Source organism: Beta vulgaris, chromosome 7 (genome assembly GCF_026745355.1).
Source record: "Beta vulgaris subsp. vulgaris cultivar EL10 chromosome 7, EL10.2, whole genome shotgun sequence".
NCBI lineage: Eukaryota > Viridiplantae > Streptophyta > Magnoliopsida > Caryophyllales > Amaranthaceae > Beta > Beta vulgaris.
The window spans coordinates 55,702,414-55,724,378 of NC_079208.1; the positions used below are offsets into that span (position 1 = coordinate 55,702,414).

General features: G+C 38.9%; 1 protein-coding gene and 1 long non-coding RNA gene across 32 annotated transcripts; one reads left to right on the forward strand and one right to left on the reverse strand.

The window, feature by feature from the left end:
* Positions 1–1,951: 1,951 nt before the first annotated feature.
* LOC104899906 (uncharacterized) lies at positions 1,952–11,353 on the forward strand. The gene is made up of 5 exons (XR_007276057.2): positions 1,952–2,879; positions 4,143–4,277; positions 4,660–4,739; positions 10,995–11,128; positions 11,212–11,353. It is a non-coding gene; the product is annotated as an uncharacterized LOC104899906 (long non-coding RNA).
* LOC104899905 (uncharacterized) lies at positions 4,997–19,969 on the reverse strand. 31 transcript variants are annotated; one of them, XR_008970091.1, is made up of 10 exons: positions 17,953–19,600; positions 17,619–17,697; positions 16,474–16,773; positions 13,479–16,316; positions 13,333–13,398; positions 11,154–11,379; positions 10,924–11,012; positions 9,722–9,817; positions 9,270–9,348; positions 4,997–6,063 (listed from the first exon to the last, which is right to left on the reverse strand). XR_008970091.1 is itself a non-coding variant. In XM_048647744.2 (3 exons), the coding sequence occupies exons 1-3, from the start codon at positions 18,037–18,039 to the stop codon at positions 16,372–16,374; spliced, it is 342 nt and encodes a 113-aa protein (XP_048503701.1). In that variant the 5' UTR covers positions 18,040–19,623; the 3' UTR covers positions 16,323–16,371. The 31 variants fall into 31 exon arrangements, 1 of the variants encoding a protein (XP_048503701.1); XR_008970076.1 differs by adding an exon at positions 19,742–19,969 and having other exon boundaries at positions 9,270–11,012; positions 17,953–18,281; XR_008970094.1 differs by lacking the exon at positions 9,722–9,817 and having other exon boundaries at positions 11,162–11,379; positions 17,953–19,603.
* Positions 19,970–21,965: the final 1,996 nt, after the last annotated feature.

Below are 21,965 nucleotides of genomic sequence, written 5' to 3' on the forward strand. Positions count from 1 at the left end.
TTAAAAAACAATTTTTTGAAACTACCTGTCGAGACAAATCAAACAACATCCGATGCGAAAATGTTTTCTTAGATCAACTTAACATATAGTAAAATTACAATATTAAAGCAGACTAATCCAAATCAAATAAAATCTTACAATTTTCGACTAGGTCACCTACTTAAAACGAAATGAACACACCCTAAACATGGGTCTAAATCATCACACCTATAAAATTTTTGTCTATAGAACATACCCTAAACATGGGTTTCTCCAATTTTCTTTGTCCTCCTTTTATATCTTCTGGTCTGGATCGCCATGTCCAACCCTTTGAACTGCCTTCACAATTTGGACTGTCATATAAAATTGGCCCAACTAATAATTCCAGTATGACTAACACAGAGTTCCAAGCAAAGTTTTGTTTTGAGAAAATTGGTTTGGGCTTCTGCAGTTCTATGATATCCGTCCTTTTATCGAAAAATTTAGTTATATGCTAGTACTTACTATAGGTGGCAAATGGGTCGTTCAGGTTAGGTGACAGGTCAGTGCGCATGTCGGGGTTTGAGTTTGGCCTGGGCATATTTGAGGTCAAGACAATATTTGAATTAAATATATAATTACAAATAAAATATTTAAGTCAAATACTTAATTACACATACTAACAAATAAGAAATAAATTTAAACGGAACTTTATATTATAAAGATAAGATTGAACGTTATTTTATATTATCAATACTATATTTGATGTCAATTCTTATTACTTTTGCAATTCTAACTAAAATTAACTAAATTCTTAATATGTCTAAAATTGAGTAACATGTTTTACGATTTCAAACGCATGGGGTAACAAATAGAAGATAATATTGATGTAAAATAATAGAGTATTAAAAAATAAAAATTAAAGTCTAGTTCACTTGAATCATAGTTGACAATATAATTTACCGTTGATTCCATTCGGGTCCTTTCGAGTTGAGTCGGGTTCGGAACACTAATCTGGGTATGTCTTATCCGAATTCGAGTCCCTTGTCAATTTTATGTTGCCATTAGTGGGTCTCGGGTCAGGGTATTAAAGCTAACTCGATTCTGCCATGTTTAGTCCTTACCTAATACCCAAGCCCTAAATATGATTAATAGGTCAGGTTCATGCTCAGGTCGATAAGAAATTGATCTAAGATCTTTCAACTTAGACCTAACTCATATAATTGATTTAAAATATTTGGACCTAAAAACTCAATATCCATTTACAATATAGTTTTACAACTTGATTAAACAAAATTTGTCTTTCAAACTCGTAACTTTAATCACCTAACTAAAACAAATCAGTATTGCAGCAAAATTCTTTAATGAAACTTTGTTATTGCAACCTTATTTATGTCAGGTTTTAGAAGATTGTCTTATAAGACATTTATCATAATTATATTCACATTAACTATAACTTCTTTTTAATTTGTTTTCAGCAGTTCATGGAAAAATGAATTCGTGTAAAGAATGAATTGGGGAAAAACTTATGACGGTACCAACTACCCGAAAGACCTCATGATAATCACTATGGATCCTCATCACCATCCATCAATGCAGGACGTTCTCCACCTAATCGTTACTTTAGACGATGAAGATGTTATGTATTGTGAACCAATAGTGGGTTATTTATACAGAGGTGTGAAAAAACCGTCGAAAATCTAAAAATTATCTTCTTTATGTGACACATTAGGATTATTTAGCTACTATCTTCAAAGAAGCAATCATTGTAAACAGATTGGAACATAACTGGGAATTCAAGTACCTGAAAAAGCTTTTCCTTTTAAAAAAAGTAACTAAACGAACTAGTTCTATTTGAGTGATTATGTTGGCATTAAGTCATATAGCTTCTCATTTCGTTATGACTCGGCTTTTTTATAACGAGTATTGGCATGCATATGTACCCCTTTCTTCTATTTTTCAGAGAAAGAGCATAGATAAATACTACTCTCTCCGTTTCATTTTAATCTACACACTTACACTTTTCACGCATGCCAATACAAAACTTAAAGGACATATATCTTTAGTTTTAATTTGTATTTATAAAAATTATAAAAAGTACATATTAATAAAATACATGTTATGATGAATCTAATAAGATCCTACATTACTATATTTTCATCCACATATAAATCACAAATGATGGTTAAAGTAAACTATCAAAGTCTGTGAATTAAAATGAAACAGAGAGAGTATTATTATAGCAATGAAAAATCAATGATTTTACTAGCTCATCTATATTATATATGGCGATAGGAGTGGAATACCAAAATATAAAAAGAGGAAAAGAAAGAGATATAATTATCTAATTAATTAAAAAAATAAAAAAATAAAAAGACACAACAAAATACTTTTTTTTTTTAGGAGAGACACAACAAAATACTAGTACTACTCCTATAGTCCTATTACATTTAAACAAAATCCTAAAACCAACAAATTAAACAAAAAAATAATTCCCATTTCCCCTTTCAAAAAAAATCTTCTAGTTTGTAGAAGTCTTAGACACCCTTGCTTAATTATAACGGCTAGTTGTCTTCATCACAAACTAATCAAAGTATCCCCCAACAATGGCGATACAAAGTTCATTTTTTTAAAAAATAAAATTTCTCTAGTTTCTCTTATTGATTGGATTCCCTCATGCCTCAAATTGACTCGAAAACTCTTCAACAATGGCGTCGGAAAACCCTAAACCCCCAATTTCAACTTCAATGCCGACAAATCCTCGACGATCTCGACCTAGGGTTGGTGAAATCACTCTCTACGACGACCCATCACCGATTATCGTCCTCCACTTCGCGTTACGCTGACGAAAACTAGCATGATTTGCTCCGGTGTGGCCGAGAATGATCCAGAAACGTGCATAATCATTGTCTTCAATGGAGGTTAGTTCATGTGGTATCTGATTTATTATGTTCAATAATCGGGTTGAATTTTTAGTTGCGTTATGAGACTTTAAGAAATTATGTGTAACTAGATTTAACAAATGAATTATGGGTTCATAATCATCATGTGGAAAGCTGCTAATAAGTAGAAATATACCATTGGTTATATTATACATACATCATTACACCCGAGTCTCGAGTATATAATAGGGTGTGATTTTTCTTGATGAAACGTATTAGTATTTGGTGTTCTTTAGATGGATAAGTGATTAAGTTCGATTGAAATTAAGCATTGTGAAAGAAAGATGTGATGATTAATTTACTTATCACTGTTTTTAAGTACTGTTGGTTTAATGTTTATCTCTATTTAAACATTGTTGGTTTAATGTCGTGATAAAGTGATTAATTAAGCATTTGAAATACTGGATGTTACTTAGTGGCTTCTCTGTTTCTATGGAATGACTGCAAGAGTTTGCAGGTTTACATATTATTGCTTGATACATGTCCTGAACTGTCCATTAGCAATGTATCTTCTATATAATTCTATGCTCATCATAGAATTAAAATCACTTCTCCTAAGAAATTATGCATGCACTACTATTTGTTAGTTGCTTATACCTATGCGCCACGCCACCACCCGCTCAAGAGAAGATTGGGTTAGATAAATGCACAGTTTTAAGTTAACCTACTATTTTCATCAACTAAATTGTTGTTAATAGGTTGCATGGTTTTCATATGTGGGCATGTATGTGGTTTTGACACCCTGTGATGTTTTTTTTTTTTCTTTCTAAGTTGCTACATCGATAGAAGGTAAAGAAATCATATATCTGCGCAGATACAGGGTAAGCCATGTATTCTTTTAAATGACCAAGAGTTAAATTATTATATAGTTCTTCAAGTCTCAAGATATGGTATAGTTTGGGTCTTTGCCGTCATTTTTAGGCAATCTGGGACAAAGTGCTAGTTTTATCATAACAATTGAATGCTTGTGTGTAGGATTTGCAATTGCTACTCTGTACAATAGACTGTGCTTCTGACAGATAACTTGATTGGTCTCTTCATAATTCATGAAAACAATGTTTATTCTACTATGATTCGTGGGGTTGGATGAAATAGTTATTGTACTATATTTTCCTTTTTTTTCACTCCATGTGCCTGTATTATGTTGCCATTCAATTGACAGTTAGAAATATTCAAAATTTTAGATATAATCACAAGTCTCTGGGGTCCAATTTTGACATATAGTTTGTCTTATTTTTTCAGATAAATGCTAACTTGAACTGAAGATGGTTTGAACTTGTATGATTCTGGACATCGATTTGAACATTTCCATCTTTTGCTGGTTCTCTTAAATCACTTCGCTATGCTTCTACAGCATTGCAAAGTCGAGCATTGCAGGTACTTCCTTGACTCTCTTGCAATATTATATGCGTGCCACCACTGTAGAATTTCTCAGCAATATTCAAATTTGTGGATGGTTCTAAATTGTAAAGTCGGCTTTTATATTCTCTTGCCAATGTTATTCTTGAATATTGGTATAATATTCTAGTAGGGCAGTGAGTTGCACCATGCAACACATTCAAAATGTTGCCTGTCTGTTATGTTCTATCTATCTTCTGTTGTGTTGTGTTCTGTTCTATCTATCTATCAACTAACGAAATCATAAACTTCTCATTTCTTGGAATGTTGTTAGTGTAATGCAGCTTTCTAAACCTTGAACTCTAAGGAATTATGAACTGTCTTCTACATAATTTCAAGACCTTCTGTTTTTGGCTTGCAGTCATCCATCATTGCAGCTGCCTTACTCAAATGGAAGAATGGCCTAAGTGGCTTTTGGAGGTTCTCATTTCAAATTATGAGGTTCTATCTTCTCTTCTGTTCTGTTCTGTTCTGTTCTATCTATCTATCAACCAACGAAATCATATACTTCTCATTTCTTGGAACCCTAATTGTATGCCCTACTCGAGCATTTTTTAACCCACATTTCCAACTGTTAAATTTTGAGATCATTTTAGTCTTCTTTTAATTGCAAAAACAAGTTGTAAAAGCATGTTTTTCTATTTTTATTTTTTTTTTGGATTGAAAAGTCAAGTTGAGTTAACGGTCAGATTAACTCACTAAAATTGTGAACTTAGTACCTAAAGAATGAACAAAAATATATGAGGTCCTTAAAAGTGAAATTAAAAATTCAAAACATTAATCCCTATTTGTAAGCTTAACTCTACGTTTCAATACTTCAAACCAACTAATGTTATATTGAATACCGATTATTTAGCGGCGATGTAACGCCTATTGATGCTATACATGCGGGTCACCATCGAATACACAATCACAAATAACTCAAAGCTGGTACTTTTTTTTGATAGATAATGTAACCCCCATCTTCTCAATATTGTCATGTTGTGTAGTAAATAAGTGCAAGACATCGATTAGTAAGTCCGAGTTGGAAATCACAATCCATTGTTTCTATAGAGAAGTTTATCGAGCTGCATATTGGTTAGTTAACTATTAAGTTTTATTGTATCCAAGGTTGGTTATTCATGAGGCAGCCCATGAGGTCGCCCATTTTGTTGGTGGATATAAGTAGAGTCGTTTTGGCTAGGATTGTCCATGCTATAACAACTTAGTTCCTTGTATTTCTTGGAATGCTCTTAGTTTAATGCAACTTTCTAAACCTTGAACTCTAAAGAATTATGAACTGTCTTCTACATTATGACAACTTTTAAAAGCATAAGTTTTTTTGACATCGAAAAATCGTACATTAATTAAAAAAGAAAGTACAACCTAATTTTAATACAACCCAAACTAAAACAAACAAACAAAAGTAAAGGAGCCTTACGAGCTCGTACATTCCACCTAAAACAGAATAAGTAAAACTGATACAAAGTCTGGAGTCACTGGTCACTGCCTTTGATGGTGGATGTAATCCTCATGTGGTTGATGGAAGTGGTAGAAGAAGCGGATGACGATCACGATCTGGACAACAAACAACCAACGATGAGCGTCTAATCTCCCTGCACGAGCAATCCCGACGATCTATCATCGCTTGGGATCCTGAGCTCATGATCATGTGAGGAGTCACGTTCCATTGTAGCTATTACTCTCAATTGACAGTATTTCAAGTGTCTCTAGGAAGTAGGAAAAACATCAACATCAATGCTGAAACCCCCTACATGAGTGCCGCCTGTAGATTTGAAAATTTGAAGGCAAAAACCATTAACATCAATGCTAAGCTAAAAAGAAATAGGGAGGGGAGGGAGAAGGGAGGGCGAGAGGGAGAAAAGAGGGCGAGAGGGAGAGCGGCAAGGAAGGGGAGCGAGGGAGGAGAGCAGAGGGGGAGAAGGGAGTGGAGGGGGGGGGGGAAGGGGAGCAGAGAGGAGGAGGAGGAGGAGGAGGAGCGAGAATAGAGAGGGGGAGCGGGAAAGGACGAGGAGCAGAGGGAGGGGGCGGAGGGAGCGGGGGAGGGACAGGCGGGAGCGGAGCGAGGGAGAGAAGGAGGGGAGCAGGAGCAGAGGGGGGAGGGGGAGCGGAGGGACGGAGGAGGGGGAGCCGGGGGAACGGAGGGACGAAGGAGGGGGAGGAAGGGGCGGGAGCGGAGCAAGGAGGGGAGCGAGGGAGAGGAGGGGAGTGTGAGGGGAGGCGGAGCGAAGGGGAGCAAAGGAGGGGAGCCGGGGAGTTGGGAGGAGGAAGGGGGGAGCGGAAGACAGAGGAGGGGGAGCCGGTGGGAGCGGAGCGAGGGGACGGGGAGCGAGGGAGAGGAGCGAGAACAGGGGAGGGGAGCGGGGAGGGAGCGGAGGGGGGAGGGGAGGGGCCGGGGAGGGGACGGGAGGAGGGGGAGAGAAGGAGGGGAAAGGGAGTGGGGAGGGAGCGGAGGGGAGGGGAAAGGGAGTGGGAGGGAGCGGAGGGGAGCGGAGAGGGACGAGAAGGGGAGCGGGGGGGGATGGAGGGGAGGGGAGGGGAGGAGGGCGGGGGAGCGGGGGAGGAAGGGGGAGGGGAAAGGGGGAGGGGGAGGGGGAGGGGAAAGGGGGGAGCGGGGCGGAGGGAGGGGGGAGGGAGGGGGAGCGGGGAGGAGGAGGGCGGGGGAGCGGAGGGAGGGGCGTAGGGCGGGGGGAGGGAGCGGGAGCGGAGGGGGCAGGGGGGGGGGGAGCAAGGAGCGGAGGGGGACACGGGGATAGGGGGCGGGGAGAGGGGGAGGGGATAAGGGCGCTCCCTCGCTCGGGATAAGGGCGCTCCCTCGCTCCCCCTCCCTCCCCATCCCACCGACGCTCCCCTCCCCCTCGCCCTCCCCCCCGCTCCGTCCTCCCTCCCTCGCCCCGAGCGGGGGGAGCGGGGAGGGCGGGGAGCGGAGGGAGGGGAGTAGGGCGGGGGGAGAGGATAGGGGCGGGGCGAGGGGAGGGGGGACACGGGGATAGGGGGGCGGGGCGAGGGGAGGGGCGGGGCGAGGGGGAGGGGATAAGGGGCCACCCTCGCTCCCCCTCCCTCCCCGCCCCCTCCCCGCCCTCCCCCCGCTCCGCCCTCCCTCTCCCTCCCGCCCTCCCTGCTCCCCCCCTGCTCCTCCCTGCTCCCCCACCCCTCCCCGGCTCCCCCCTGCCCCTCCCCCTGCTCCCCCTCCCCCTCCCTCTCCTCCGCTCCCCCCCCCCTCCGCCACCCGACTCCCCTTTCCCGCCCCCCTTTCTCCGCCCCTCCCTCCCCCTCCGCCCCCCGCTCCCTCGCTCTCCCCCTCCCTCCTCCCTCCCTCGCCCTCGCCCTCCCTCCCTCCTCCCTCTACCCCTCCCTCCTCCCTCCCTCCTCCCCGCCCCTCCGCCTCCCCTCCTCCGCCTCCCCCCTCCCCTCCGCTCCCTCCGCCCCTCCCTCCCCCTCGCCCCCCCGCTCCCTCGCTCTCCCCTCCCTCCTCCCTCCCTCGCCCTCCCTCCGCCCCTCCCCCTGCTCCCCTCCCTCCGCTCCCTGCTCCCCTCCCTCCGCCCCCGCTCCGCCCTCCCTCGCTCCGCCTCCCCCTCCCCGCTCCCTCGCCTCCCCTCCCCTCCCCTCCCCCTCCCTCCCCTCCGCTCCCTCCCCTCCGCTCCTTCCGCCCTCCGCCCCTCCCCCTCCCCTTTCCCCTGCTCCCCCTCCCTCCCCCCTCCCCTTTCCTCCTTCTCCAGATGCTAGTTTATTTATTATTTGGCTTACATTGGGATAATGACTTATTATTGTTATCCTTTATCCTTTTCGGTTGTTATCTAGTTTTTATATAGTAGGACAATGACTTAGGGACTTGTCCTAAGCATATTAGGAATAGGAGTTCTATTTAAATAGCTTATTTTTGTATTCTAATTAATCATTCATGAAATACAAAGGAGTTCAAACAGATTTGTTTGTTAAACACAATTTCGAAAGTTGGTGATTAATTTCTTTAAGCTTTTAGCCCTTAGTTTAGTTTGTTTTCTTGGTATCTAAATTCTTTAGAAATCAATCTAAGTATTGGTTTCATAGACCATATACATCATCTCAACACAACAAAAGCAAAGGAAGAAACACTAGCCAAAATTTTGCACTATATTATGAGAACAAATCAATCACATAGGATTTACTTTTAACTTTCAAGTCGTTTAACTTTTAAGTCAGCTTGATGCTTTTGACTTAAAATAATGAAGCACTTCATCATTGATAATTAAAAAGAAAAGTGCAATACGAAATGACTAACACACTCACGCACAGATAGTCAACTATAAGAAAGATCTGACACAAGGCGCGTAAGATGAGAGAGAGAAAAAAAAATGACACCAGCTTCATCCCCTTCAAAGGTGGTGAGCCCCATATTAGGCTAGGACCATAGAAGGCTACCCTTATTTTGGTTCAGCTACTTTCATGGTTAATAAGTTCTGATAAGTTTTGAATTCAAGGCCAACAAGGCTATCCAAGTTCAATTCAGAACTACAATAAATACTAATGATTTTCAAATAAGTTTCACGAAAAAGACAATGCACCCTTAGTAGGCCTCCTCTAAGGCTAGGTCATCATAACTCGGGCATGGATCCAACTCTCAAGAGTAACATTAAAAATGTACCAAGAATACACGTTTTAGCAATGGTTCGAAATTAGTATACAGCTACACAAACATGATAATACAAAGACAGAAAATAGTCAACCTTTGACTGGACATGTCTTCACATTGTCCAAATTTCTTAATTTCCTTGTCAAGACCAGAAAGAGATCTAATAAAAGAAAGGTGATAGAAGCTAAAACAACCCTTCTTCAAGTGCACCATAACCATGAAACCAATAACAATTTAAAAAGATAAAACTACCCAAGATTTAGAATATTACAGTAGCAGCTTGTTAACAATATGTGTTAAATCAAAAACCTACTGAAAGATAATAAGATCAACCTAAACAAAAGTAGAAGGCCACTAACCTTGTTCCCTTTGGTCTTCGTGTACAGATGTCACAACTATTCCAACAATTCTCTTGAAGAAAGATCGAGCATTCAACTTCTACAACAATAACTAGTTAGTGAACCAAACAATCAAAGCAGAAAATTGAAAATCACAAAACGAGAAAGAGAATCTCAAATTTCACCATCTTTGCTGTTGGATCAGAACATGAGTCTTAAATTAGCAACATGAGTTCCTCCTCTCTCAGGAATAACATAGCTAAGAAAATCAACCAGAGATGAGAAAATAAACCTATTCTGATACTTGACTTTGTTCCATCTCCATTTGACAAAGTATAATTTTTTCTTTTTGGTAATGCATTCAATTGATTGAATTAATTGCCTCTCCAAGGATTTTATTTCAAACTCATCAATCTCCCTAACAAGCATAACCCATATAATAAATGTAACTAGGAGAGCGATAATCTATATACCTAATAAAGAGTGACAGATAACTGTAAGGTAGATTGACAGCACCAAAGCCTGATAAGACAGCCATGACGGTCACTCCAATGACTTCGGCTAACCAACTGAGGCATGGTAAATAATCCTGTTGTTTACAAGGGTTCTGACAGATAAAGTTCAATTTGATAATGACTAATTAGTAGGTTCATGAATAGATCTTAGTTAATGAAGATATGATTTAATTTAGCTCAACAAACAATGCTTCATTTACGGTTATGGGCATATCATTGTCACTAAAATTCAATTAGAAGATCATATTCATAAACCTTAATTGGTAGGTTGATTGATGAACCTCAAACCATGCTTGGTGCTCCTTGGGTGCAACGTATAATGGTCAAAGGTCCCATGTATCAGTAACAAGTAAAGTCAATACCAAGTAAAGTCTTGACTTCTCCAAACCCTCCCACCAACAATCAACACCGGGCTGTTGTAGCATACCAAGGTTCTAAACTACGATATAGCATATAACACCGAGACATAAATAATTTTTAATAAATCAACCTAATGAGACTATGAGAGGGGCACTCTTGGGCCCTTGGCATAGCACAATTAGTTAGTTGTTAGTTCTAGTAGTAGCTTGAAGAATAAGCTAGAGAGTTAGTGAGGGATCAAATGCTATAAACACAGAACATTAGGAAGAGAGCATGTTCAAAATTGTTTAGAGTTCAGTTTGGTGTCTGGGAGAGGAAAAAGCCTCTCGAAAGCTTCTAATTATCACTTTATTTTACTTACTCTGAAACACAACCATTTTCAGGCTTCACTAACACGAAATTGATTAGGTTTCCATAATTCACAAAGACACCCCAAGCTTAAATCAAACAGGAGGTCCCATAACTTTATTTTAACTTCTTTTAACCTTTATTTTACTAAAATAATAGGAATTCCGGTCCAACCGGTCTGGACCGGAATTCCAGTCCAGTCAAACCTGTAATTTTGCAGACCAATAGGCCAGAACATGTTTTAAGAGGCCAGAACATGTTTATCTTTTCAATAGAGTTTGACAAAATAAACAGAGATGTTATTCCATTTCTAAAGAACACCCATCATTACATGATAGGAGAGAACAAATGTGAGCAACAATGTATCTGAAGTTCAGTCCATAAAAATAACCAAAAGCAATAGGAAAGTCATTATATACTAGAAGCAATATTTGAAGAATGCATTATATCACCTGGGATAGTAAAGTAGCATCTATTCCTATATCAAAGTATTGTAGGAATATACTGATCGTCTTTGTGACAGGATCGACTGTGAACCAGCCTGTGAAGAGATGGGGGGACAAAAAGGAAAGATCATCAGGCTGCAGCCAGCTAATTGTATGTCAATATGTCATCTTAGACACCCTCAATAATTAAAAAAAATATTAAGCTTGAAAGGTAAGCAAGTCTGTCAGCAAAATACCTCCTTACTTTTGTAAATCTCCATCTCTTAAAGAAGTCAAGATGAATCACGATTTCAGGTACAGATTAGCCACCACGTTGAGACAACTTCATATCAGAAGTAGGTAAGCTGAACATGTAAGAAAAGCCTCCACCTTAATCATTTCGTATACACAATATATTGAACATGCGTAGCCCAAAAGATTCTGCATATGGCCTTTCCAGGTTCGAGAAAAAGCAGCAGCTTCCTGAAACATGTGAAATATGAATCAAAAATAGTTTTCAAAACCACAGCTGGATCAGTTTAAGTACTATTTCACACAAAGAGGAGATGAATTTGGGACCAGATCATAGATCCAGAAAATCAAACATCTCAAATAATTTCACATTCATGATATCTTAATAAGGAATAGCAGCTGTTTTTGGAAATTTATGAGCTTCGCCAGGCTAAGGTACACTCTGGTGTGCCCTGTACTCAGCTTCCAGGTTCTTAATGTCTACAATAAAGAAAATTCTGCAATGAAGAGAAGGTATATAGAAAGCAAGAAAATTCTGCAATGAAATTGCAGTTTAAGACCTAAACATGTGTGCAATTCTAACGTCTTTCCTCTATTTTCTTTTGCAATAAGTACTCTGTATAAAATAGAGAAAGAAGTGAAAAACAAGATAAGAATCCTTGAAGCAAATGAAGCTATTACACATTCACCCAATTCCTTTGAATCTCTGTCGTTGCACACTTGCACTGAACTTAAACGCACTATACAATACGTTTTCCTCGGTTGCGAACATCTGCCAAACCTTCCTGACTACCAACAATTGGCCAAAATTACCTTGGTGCAGCAGAGTTGTTGGATACAGCAAGTCTGGAGCTTATAAAACCTTTACTCTCATTCATAAACATACAGGAGCTGATTGTAAATAGTGTTTGAGTGTTCAGTGAGCTCTTTTCCAGCAGAGAGGCACGTTTACAGAGTGAAATAATATTCAGCCCTCCAGCCCCAAAGACTCAAAACCCAGATATACTATTCCATAAAGGGTGTAAAATTTGCAAGCGGGACGTTGCTGAGAAGTTACAGGATATGTATGAGGTATTAGCACTTTGCGTACTGGCAAGATTGTCAACTGCAGAGCTTAAATAGACTATAAAATTTGCGAGGATATCTTTTGGGGATGTTGAGTCATCAAAACGGACTATAAGATTACAATCCCATGGAACCAAGAAAGAGCATAAGATATATCAGTTTGTGTATTTTCAAATAAGGTGATGAAAAGGATTTGGACCTATGTGGAGAAAATAGATCTAGAGGTGGTCATCTTATGATTTTTCTCTATATAGGGGACCTAGGAGGTGGTTTAGGACGTTGACAAGTTTAAAATATAGAAATTTAGCCCAAACTCTTCTCTTCACTTCAAACAGTAATCCTTTCAACACTTACCTGTAGGGTGGCTTTGAGTTATGTACAAAGATAGGGAGGTATAAACTATAAGTGGACTCAAACGATGTCTCTTTTTTCCATCTTTAGTTTACTATGGTGTTAGTCTTTATCTCTCAGATGATGTCATTTAAAATCATAGAACTCCTATGATCATGCTTGTTTTCATATACTACCTCTGTTTTTTTAGTTGCAACGATTTGACATAAAGTAGAGAGGGAAAATGTCTAATCGTTGCAACTAAAAAAAAACAGAGGTAGTATGTGAGAGAAATAAAGTTTTAGGATTAGTTTACATCCTCTCTTGTCAAGAGTCTTATCTATAATGTTTTATTTACTAATCTAGGGGTCCCTATATAGTTTTAGAGAAAAATGAAAAGGGCCTATTTTCTTTGGAAGGTCCTAAAACTCCTATAATAATAAAAAAAATCCATGTATGTGTCCTATTAGAATGTAAAGATTCTTCATTAACCAATTTCCATGCAACATACAACATGATACAGATGGTAGACATCATGCCAATTAGCATGTACACAGCAGCATAAATTCCCAAACCAGAGTAGCACGCAAATTTCTTCCCTTGTAGGACAAGAAAAGCAAAAGTATTGGACAAGAAATCTCAGCTCTTTTCAACAAACTGAACCAAGTGCAACCCACTTAAGTGAAACACAAAGGTTTTTGAGATCAAAAGACTCCGACAATTATTTGAACCTGTATGTCTTATGTTTACCGAAGATGATAACTAGTAAAAGAGAAACTCATTGCCTACCTTGCATGGCAAGAAAACGAAGTTCTCGATTGGTTGATAAAGCAACTTCGAGGAGACGACCATCAACTGCAAAAACACAACTATCTTCAGTAAAATATGAATACTAAATAAGAAAGAACAAGTGACAAATGTGAAAGATCATATACATTGCATTTGCAAATGTTTCCCTGGCCAGAGTAGCTTCGTGAAGGCAACAAGTTGCTGAAGTTTATTACATATATCGGCAGAACGAGGTAAAGATGGATGACCTCCATGTGCCCATAACATTGACTTCTCAGAATTTAAAGAGTAAGGCAATCGCTTATTCAGATTTACAGACATCGTATCAAAACTTCTCTACAAGAATGACAAGTAGGATTAGTTCACAAATATGATCAACCCAGAAGACTGAAGTGACAGAAAAGAATACAAATATGCAATCCAGAAGTACGAATTGAGCATTGTTTTATAAAAGGCTAAAAGCACAAGTTACAAAGAGCATGAAGATACTAAGTGACTGAGCATATTATCTACGGCTTCTGGGAAAAGTTCTCTCAGTTTCAGCACAATCTTCATCAAAGCACGCCAATGAACTAGCAGAGTTTCGAATTCTGATGACACTATGATATTCCAGAATAAGATGTGCTCTTCCAAAAAGGTCAGCGTATGTTTGGTGTAAAAATTCAAAAGATACAGATTCAACAATCACATTTAGCACTTCTTCCAATTTGCGCAAGGATTTCACCAGAGATTTAATATATTTATCAGTCAAGTGCTCACTGACCTCAGCATTCCACTGCCAGAGACTACGTCTAAAAAGTCCAACACTATTGATAGCATTAAAAAAGCTTTGCAGAAGATATTGATAAACCTGCGAGCAAGTCAACAGACTCTAAAGCGAGGATTGGCAACGACTGCAGGTCAACGTCTCCACTCTGATGAGACAATTCGTGACGACATTGAAAGATGCATGTCCAGATTGGGTGTGCCAATTCCTTTCTAAGTAGATTCTCCAAACCTAAAGAACCAAAGAAATTGCTGCAGGGGTGCAACTGCGCATCAAACCAATGTAACCACGACAGACACAGGTCAAGATCAGTTTTTCCGGTAACTTGATCAATGACCCAATCAGCAGCAAACAAAAGCTTTTTCTTGGTGAGCAGAATATCGAAGTCCTTGGTCAGAACACACTTCATAGTTCCACCACTTGAACCTCGTGGATACATTATCTCCTGCAACATCTTCAAGTCCAGCAAATACATTGATTTGGAACTATTGGAGTACACATCCTCCCTCACATCTGATGCCTGGGAATGTACAGTTCATATGATGCACACTGCATTCCAAGATACTCCAGATACAGGAAGTTTTGTCTGACAGAAGCTTCGACTGAGTACCAAACATAATCTTTAAGTTTCAGTCCCGCAAGCCATCCACCAGGCAAGCAAAGAGATAACTCACCATGAGACACCTCTGTCAATTGCTTCAAATAAGCATCCCCAGAATCAGCAAAGAGCTTTCCTGCTAAAGCTAAGCAACCATTGCTCATCAAATAAGAAGTTCTTGCTTCCTGGACAATACGCAATCCAGAAGGTTCGCCTAATGACGAAAGATATGAATGCTCCCAACTACAGTGAAGGCTCCAAAGAACATCATTGCCAGTCATTAAAAGCTGCTCAAATAAGCGAACCCATCGAACTAGTTCAAGATAAGTAATTTGAACATGAAGGAACAGACCTTCATTCCTAGCATGCATGTGTGCTTTTGCCATACAATCTACCAGCATCCTATTAGGAATGTTAAATAAAGTAAGAAAGCTCTTAACCTCATCTAATTCAATATCCTGTTTCTTCTCCTTGCCATCTTCACTAAGCAGCCAATTTGGGTGCATCATAACAATTTCAATTCCTCTATTTCTCATTGCCCGGGACACATCACCGCGGCTTGGGTTGATGGTGAGAAACATTCTAAAGTTAGGATGTGGAGATAGAACCAAAGGTTTTCCATCCACATTTCCACACTCGTTGACAGTGATTAACCCTTCTGATTCAACTAATGAGTTGATCCGATCAAGAATCTGTGACATTTACATAAAGATCTTAAAGTATGAATTCGTGAAAAAAGTATTAAGAATTGTACGTCAAAAAAAAAGTGTTAAGTGCTAAGACCATGTTGAACTAATATTTAAGCTCTGCAATTGACAATCTTCTTGCACCAATTTACCAGAATTCACAATCCACCTATCAAAAACTGGCAAAACAAAGTCCTCAATACAAAGTCCGCCATGACTTGGGCGGCAAGTAATGCTTACGCCAGTCATAGTTGAGTTCTCTTAGAGCTCTCCAGATGCTAGTTTATTTATTATTTGGCTTACATGTTTTTACTATCCTACTTGGGATAGGTTCTTCTTGTTTTAAGCATCTAGGATTCTTTTTATTGTTATCCTTTATCGTTTTCGGTTGTTATCTAGTTTTTAAATAAAGTTATAGTAGGACAATGACTTAGGGACTTGTCCTAAGCATAGCGGAATAGCAGTTTTATTTAAATAGCTTATTTCTGTATTCGAATTAATCATTCACGAAATACAAAGGAGAGTTCAAACAGATTTGTTTGTTAAACACAATTCCAAAGTTGGTGATTAATTTCTTTAAGCTTTCAGCCCTTTGTTTTCTTTGTGTCTAAATTCGTTAGAAATCAAGCTAAGTAATACCCGAAATATACTAAATTCCGCGCATTCTATTTGGTTTCATAGACCATATACATCATCTCAACACAGCAAAAGCAAAAGCAAAAGCAAAGGTGCAGAGTCTTAAAGGAAGAAACACTAGCCAAAATTTTGCAGTATATTAAGAGAACAGATTAATCACATAGGATTTACTTCTAACTTTCAAGTCATTTAACTCTTAAGTCAGCTTGCATCTTCATTTGACTCAAGACAAGAAAGCTCCATGACGCTGCGACTTTGATGCTTGACTGAATATAACGAAGCACTTCATCATCGATATCTAAAAAGAAGCAAAGTGCCATATGAAGTCACCAACACACTCATGCACAGATAGTTCATTTTATCTGAATGTATGCAACTGTAAGAAAGATCTGACAGAAGGCACGTGAGATGAGAGAGAGAGAGAGAGGGGCTCTGAAAGCTGATACAACCATCACCTGGAGAGGCGGGGAGAAGATTAAGCAACATAAAAGTTGAGGATGTAGAGAAAAAATGACACCAGCTTCATCCCCTTCAAAGGTGAAACATCAAAGAGCACTTTAATTATTATTGGCAGGTAATGCACTAAGGTGGTGAGCCCCATATTAGGCTAGGACCATAGAAGGCTACCCTTATTTTGGATGTTGATGCAACCAGAACCAGGCAGAAAAAGTTGTAAATGTAACAAAATAGGACGAAGAGTTTTGAATGGTGAACCAAGATAAACCATGTCCTTTCTTTCGTTGGCGAGTTATGCTCTGTTATTTCACGAAAAAGAATATTTGGTTCAGCTACTTTCATGGTTAATAAGTTCTGATAAGTTTTGAATTCAAGGCCAAAAAGGCTACCCAAGTTCAATTCAGAACTACAATAAATACTAATGATTTTTAAATAAGTCCTAATAAGTTCATAGTCAATAAGTGCATATAACGCCTCATAAGTTCACAAGTTAAGATAAGGTCAAACAGGTTCTCATAAGTGAAAATCACGTGAAAACAGTGTAAAGACAATGCATCCTTAGTAGGCCTCCTCTAAGGCTAGGTCGTCCTAGGATGCAAATTGGATGGGCTTTAGTATGTGAGGGAGAACAAAAAGAGACAGATAAAAAACAATAATGTTTAGATTGGAATACAAGTTGCTAACTCGGGCATGGATCCAACTCTCAAGAATAACATTAAAAATGTACCAAGAATACACTGACCCATTTCAGCAATGGTTCGAAATTAGTATACAGCTACACAAACCTGATAATACAAAGACAGAAAATAGTCAACCTTTGACTCCATTGAAATGGACATGTCTTCTAGTATAGACATTGTCCAAATTTCTTAATTTCCTTGTCAAGACATTCCATGGGTCATAAGTGGACCAATTAAACCTCCCCTCACATCCAAAAGAAAGAAATCTAATAGAAGAAAGGTGATAGGAGCTAAAACAACCCTTCTTCAAGTGCACCATAACCATGAAACCAATACCAATGTCAAAAGATAAAACTACCCAAGATTTAGAATACTACAGTAGCAGCTTGTCAACAAGATGTGTTAAATCAAAACCTACTGGAAGATAATAAGATCAACCTAAACAAAAGTAGAAGGCCACCAACCTTGTTCCCTTTGGTCTTCCTGTACAGATCTCACAACTGTTCCAACAATTCTCTTGAAGAAAGATCGAGCATTCAACTTCTACAGCAATAACTAGTTAGTGAACCAAATAATCAAAGCAGAAAATTGAAAATCACAAAACGAGAAAGAGAATCTCAAATTTCACCATCTGCTGTGGATCAGAACATGAGTCTTAAATTAGCAACATGAGTTCCTCCTCTCTCAGGAACGACAAAACAAAGCATGTAATGCAATAGCTAAGACAATCAACCACGATATACTCTTGCCAACATGGCTACATCAAAAATAAGAGAAGACCAGAGAGAGAAAACAAACCTCTTCTGATACTTGACTTCGTTCCATCTCCATTTGACAAAGTATAATTTTGTTCTTTTTGGTAACGCATGTCTCAATTGATTGCATTAATTGCCCCTCCAATGATTTATTTCAAACTCATCAATCTCCTTAACAAGCATAACCCCCACAACGTAAAGCTCTCACACCCATATAATAAACGTAACTAGGAGAGCAATAATCTATATACCTAATAAAGAGAGACAGATAGCTGTAAGGTAGATTGACAGCACCAAAGCCTGATAAGACAGCCATGACGGTCACTCCAATGACCCCAATTCGGCTAACCAACTGAGGCATGGTAAATAATCCTGACATAGATGAGAAATCAAATTGTTTACAAGGGTTCTGACAGATAAAGTTCAACTAATTAGTAGGTTCATGAATAGATCTTAGTTAATGAAGATATGATTTAATTTAGCTCAACAAACAATGCTTCATTTACGGTTATGGGCATATCATTGTCACTAAAATTCAATTAGAAGATCATATTCATAAACCTTAATTGGTAGGTTGATTGATGAACCTCAAACCATGCTTGGTGCTCCTTGGGGATTGGCCCTTGGGTGCAACGCATAATTTGCCACAATATTAGGGTAATAGCCAAGAAATTTGGTTGGTGGTCAAAGGTCCCACGTATTAGTAACATGTAAAGTCAATACCACATGATAAAATAGAATGTTGGAGCTATCACCTAAGTCTTGACTTCTCCAAACCCTCCCACCAACAATCAACACCGGGCTGTTGTAGCATACCAAGGTTCTCAACTACGATATAGCATATAACACCAAGACATATAAATAATTTTTAATAAATCAACCTAATGAGACTATGAGAGGGGCACTCTTGGGCCCTTGGCATAGCACAATTAGTTAGTTGTTAGTTCTAGTAGTAGCTTGAAGAATAAGCTAGAGAGTTAGTGAGGGATCAAATGCTATAAATACAGAACAATAGGGAGAGAGCGTGTTGAAAATTGTTTAGAGTTCCGTTTGGTGTTTGGGAGAGAACAAGCCTCTCGAAAGCTTCTAATTATCACTTTATTTTACTTATTCTGAAACAAGGAACCCCGTTTCCAGCCATTTTCAGGCTTCACTAACACGAAATTGATTAGGTTTCCATAACTCACGAAGACACCCCAAGCTTAAATCAAACAGGAGGTCCAATAACTCTAATGGATAAGCAAATCCTTCAGCATTACGATTCAGCATTACGAACCCTAACACGATATGAATATCGGATAGTAACAAATCACTATTATCGAATCAATCATCCAAATAATGATTTATTACTATCCAAGAGTCGTATTGTGTTATAATGATTCCCAGCGGCAAACAAAACAACTATATTCTTAATCGAATTTATGCTTTACCAGGCTACAATGCAGAATCATGTAGAACAGAAGAAAACCGACGACATGATTATACTACTAGAACATCATAAACCGAATCACAAATATATGTTAAAATTTCCAATAATTTGTCACGAAGATTTATGCGCTTCAAAACAGAAAGGAGAAGAACAAAATATTTCGAAGAAATTAACAGATTAGAGGCATATATTTGTGATTCGGTTTATGATGTTAACAAATTTCGAAGAAATTAACAAATTAACAGAAAATTTCGAACAAAAAATTTCGAACAAAAAATTTCGAAGAAATTAACAAATTAACAGAAAATTTCGAACAAAAGATCAACAAATCGAAGAAGAAATCCGCAAAATTTCGAACCATGAAAATCAAAATTTACTCGAAACTAATAAATGAACAACTTACCGAATTTCCGATCACAAATCATGCGAGAAAATAAATATAACAATCAATCCAAAACGTCAATTGAAGGATTAAAATTGAGTAATCGAGATGAAATTAACAGATTAGAGGCAAATCTAAACTATTAGGGCACAAAATTCTGTGCGAGAGGATAGAGAAGGAGATGTCGGTTGTGAATTGTGATGAGGCGGTTTACAACGGTACTATATTTGACGCTGTATTGCTTTTGAAAGTTATGGTTTTGCTTCACATCTTTGTACAAGATTTGTATATTAAAGTTTAATTACTAAATTAAGTTATATTTAATATTATTATTTTAAAGTAAAATATAAATAAATGAAAAACACAAGTACTTAGATGTATTTTCGGCTTAAAAACTAGTTTATATATTAAAGTTTTAACCACTAATCAAATAATATTTAGATTTTTTAGTTCTAATTTGTACGTTGTTCATAAATAAAGAATATACTAAAAAAAATTCCAATATACACGAAAAAACATAGTCATGTAGGGTCTTATTTGATTTTTCTTATGTGTATATCAGGAGAATGAAACTTTTATAATTTTTACTGTGATAAAATTAAAAATATTAATGATGCAACATGTGTATTGGCAATCGTGTATTGGAGAAATGAGAAATCTAATAAAGGATGGAGGGAGTAATTTTAAAATAAAAACTAAGAATTGAAGTTGGTTCAAATGGTGAGCTTTATCATCTTTCCTAGCAAAGTCTAGGATTATATTCCTACCTCAGAGGAATTTTTCTTACCAATTTCTTTTCTGAAATTTTTTGAAAATAAATTTAATATTTTTTGCACGCGATGTTACATTAGTAATATAGTAGTTTTGTTTTAAAAATCTATACATTTTTTGTTTTTAAAAATCTGGAAGTTACCTTCACTAAAAAAACATATAGTAGTGTTTTTAGGGAAAGAAAATCTAGCTGTTACATTAGAGCTTTTTTAAAAAAAAATTCTATGACTTTTTGCCCTTATAAGTTATCTTGGAAGAATAAAAATATAAAGGGTATTTTTACGAAATTCAAGTTGACACCAAAATATTCAAGAGTTCTCATTATATATAGATATATTAACGTCTCTTTAACCAGCCCTGAGGAATTATAAGTCTCATGGGTGCTTGTGGGGGAGGTGGTGGTGGTGGTTGGGTGATTAGGGTTGAGATTGCGTGAAAAAAAGTTTTTTTTTGTATTATTATAAGAGAGATGAAAAAACAAGTTATTTGTGTTTCTTTTGACGGAAAAAAAAAGTAATCTTAAAATATAAAGTTTGGCATTCAAATTGAAGATACATGATAGTCCCTTCAGTTTAACTTAGTTAGCCAATTGGACATTCAATTATGGGGGGATGATAAAATCTAAACCCGTTTATATTGAAGATACATGATAGTCTTTCCTCACAAGTACAATAGGAGTTTTTTTTGGCTCTTGGCTCTCAAAAGCCAAATTTCCTCAGGTACCCCCTGAGGTTTGGCGTAATTCCAAAAATACCCCCCACATTCGAAAATTCCTCAGATATCTTTGAGATTTGTGTTTGGGCTCAAGATACCCTTAATATGAACGGAACCTTAACATCGTTAGATTTCCCTCTCCCCCCTCCCCCCCCAATTTTCTCACTCCTCCCATTCCCCCACGCACTGAGACCCCCCCCCCCCACTCTGGCGCCGCCAACCCCACCCCTCCCTTCCCCATTTCCAATTCCCTCACCCTCGACGTTGGCGCCGCCAAAACAACAAAACAACAGCCTAGGGTGGTTTCGAGGGCGGGTTTAAGGGTTTGGGGGCGGCGTATCTGGGTGGGGAAGGGTAGGGGGTCGACTCACAATGGGAGACAGGGAAGGGGGGTCATTTCCGATAAGGGGAAAGGGGCGAGGGGGTGGGGTGGGGTGGGGTAGGGGAATCGAGAATGGGAAATGGAGGGCTAGGGTGGGGTGTCGAGGATGGGGAAAGGGAGAGCATGGGGTCGCCGGGGGTGCTGTTGTTCTAGCCGACGAAGGGAGGGGGTAGGGTTGCCGGCGCTGGAGTGGGTGATGGTCGTCAGCTGGGGGAGGGGTGTTGGTAGTGGGTGGGGGATGGGAGGAGACATAAAATTGGGGAGAGAGAGGGAAAACCTAACGGCGTTAGGGTTCCGTCCAAATTAAGGGTATCTTGAGCCCAAATACAAATCTCAAGGGTATCTGAGGAATTCCCCAAATGTGAGGGGTAATTTGTG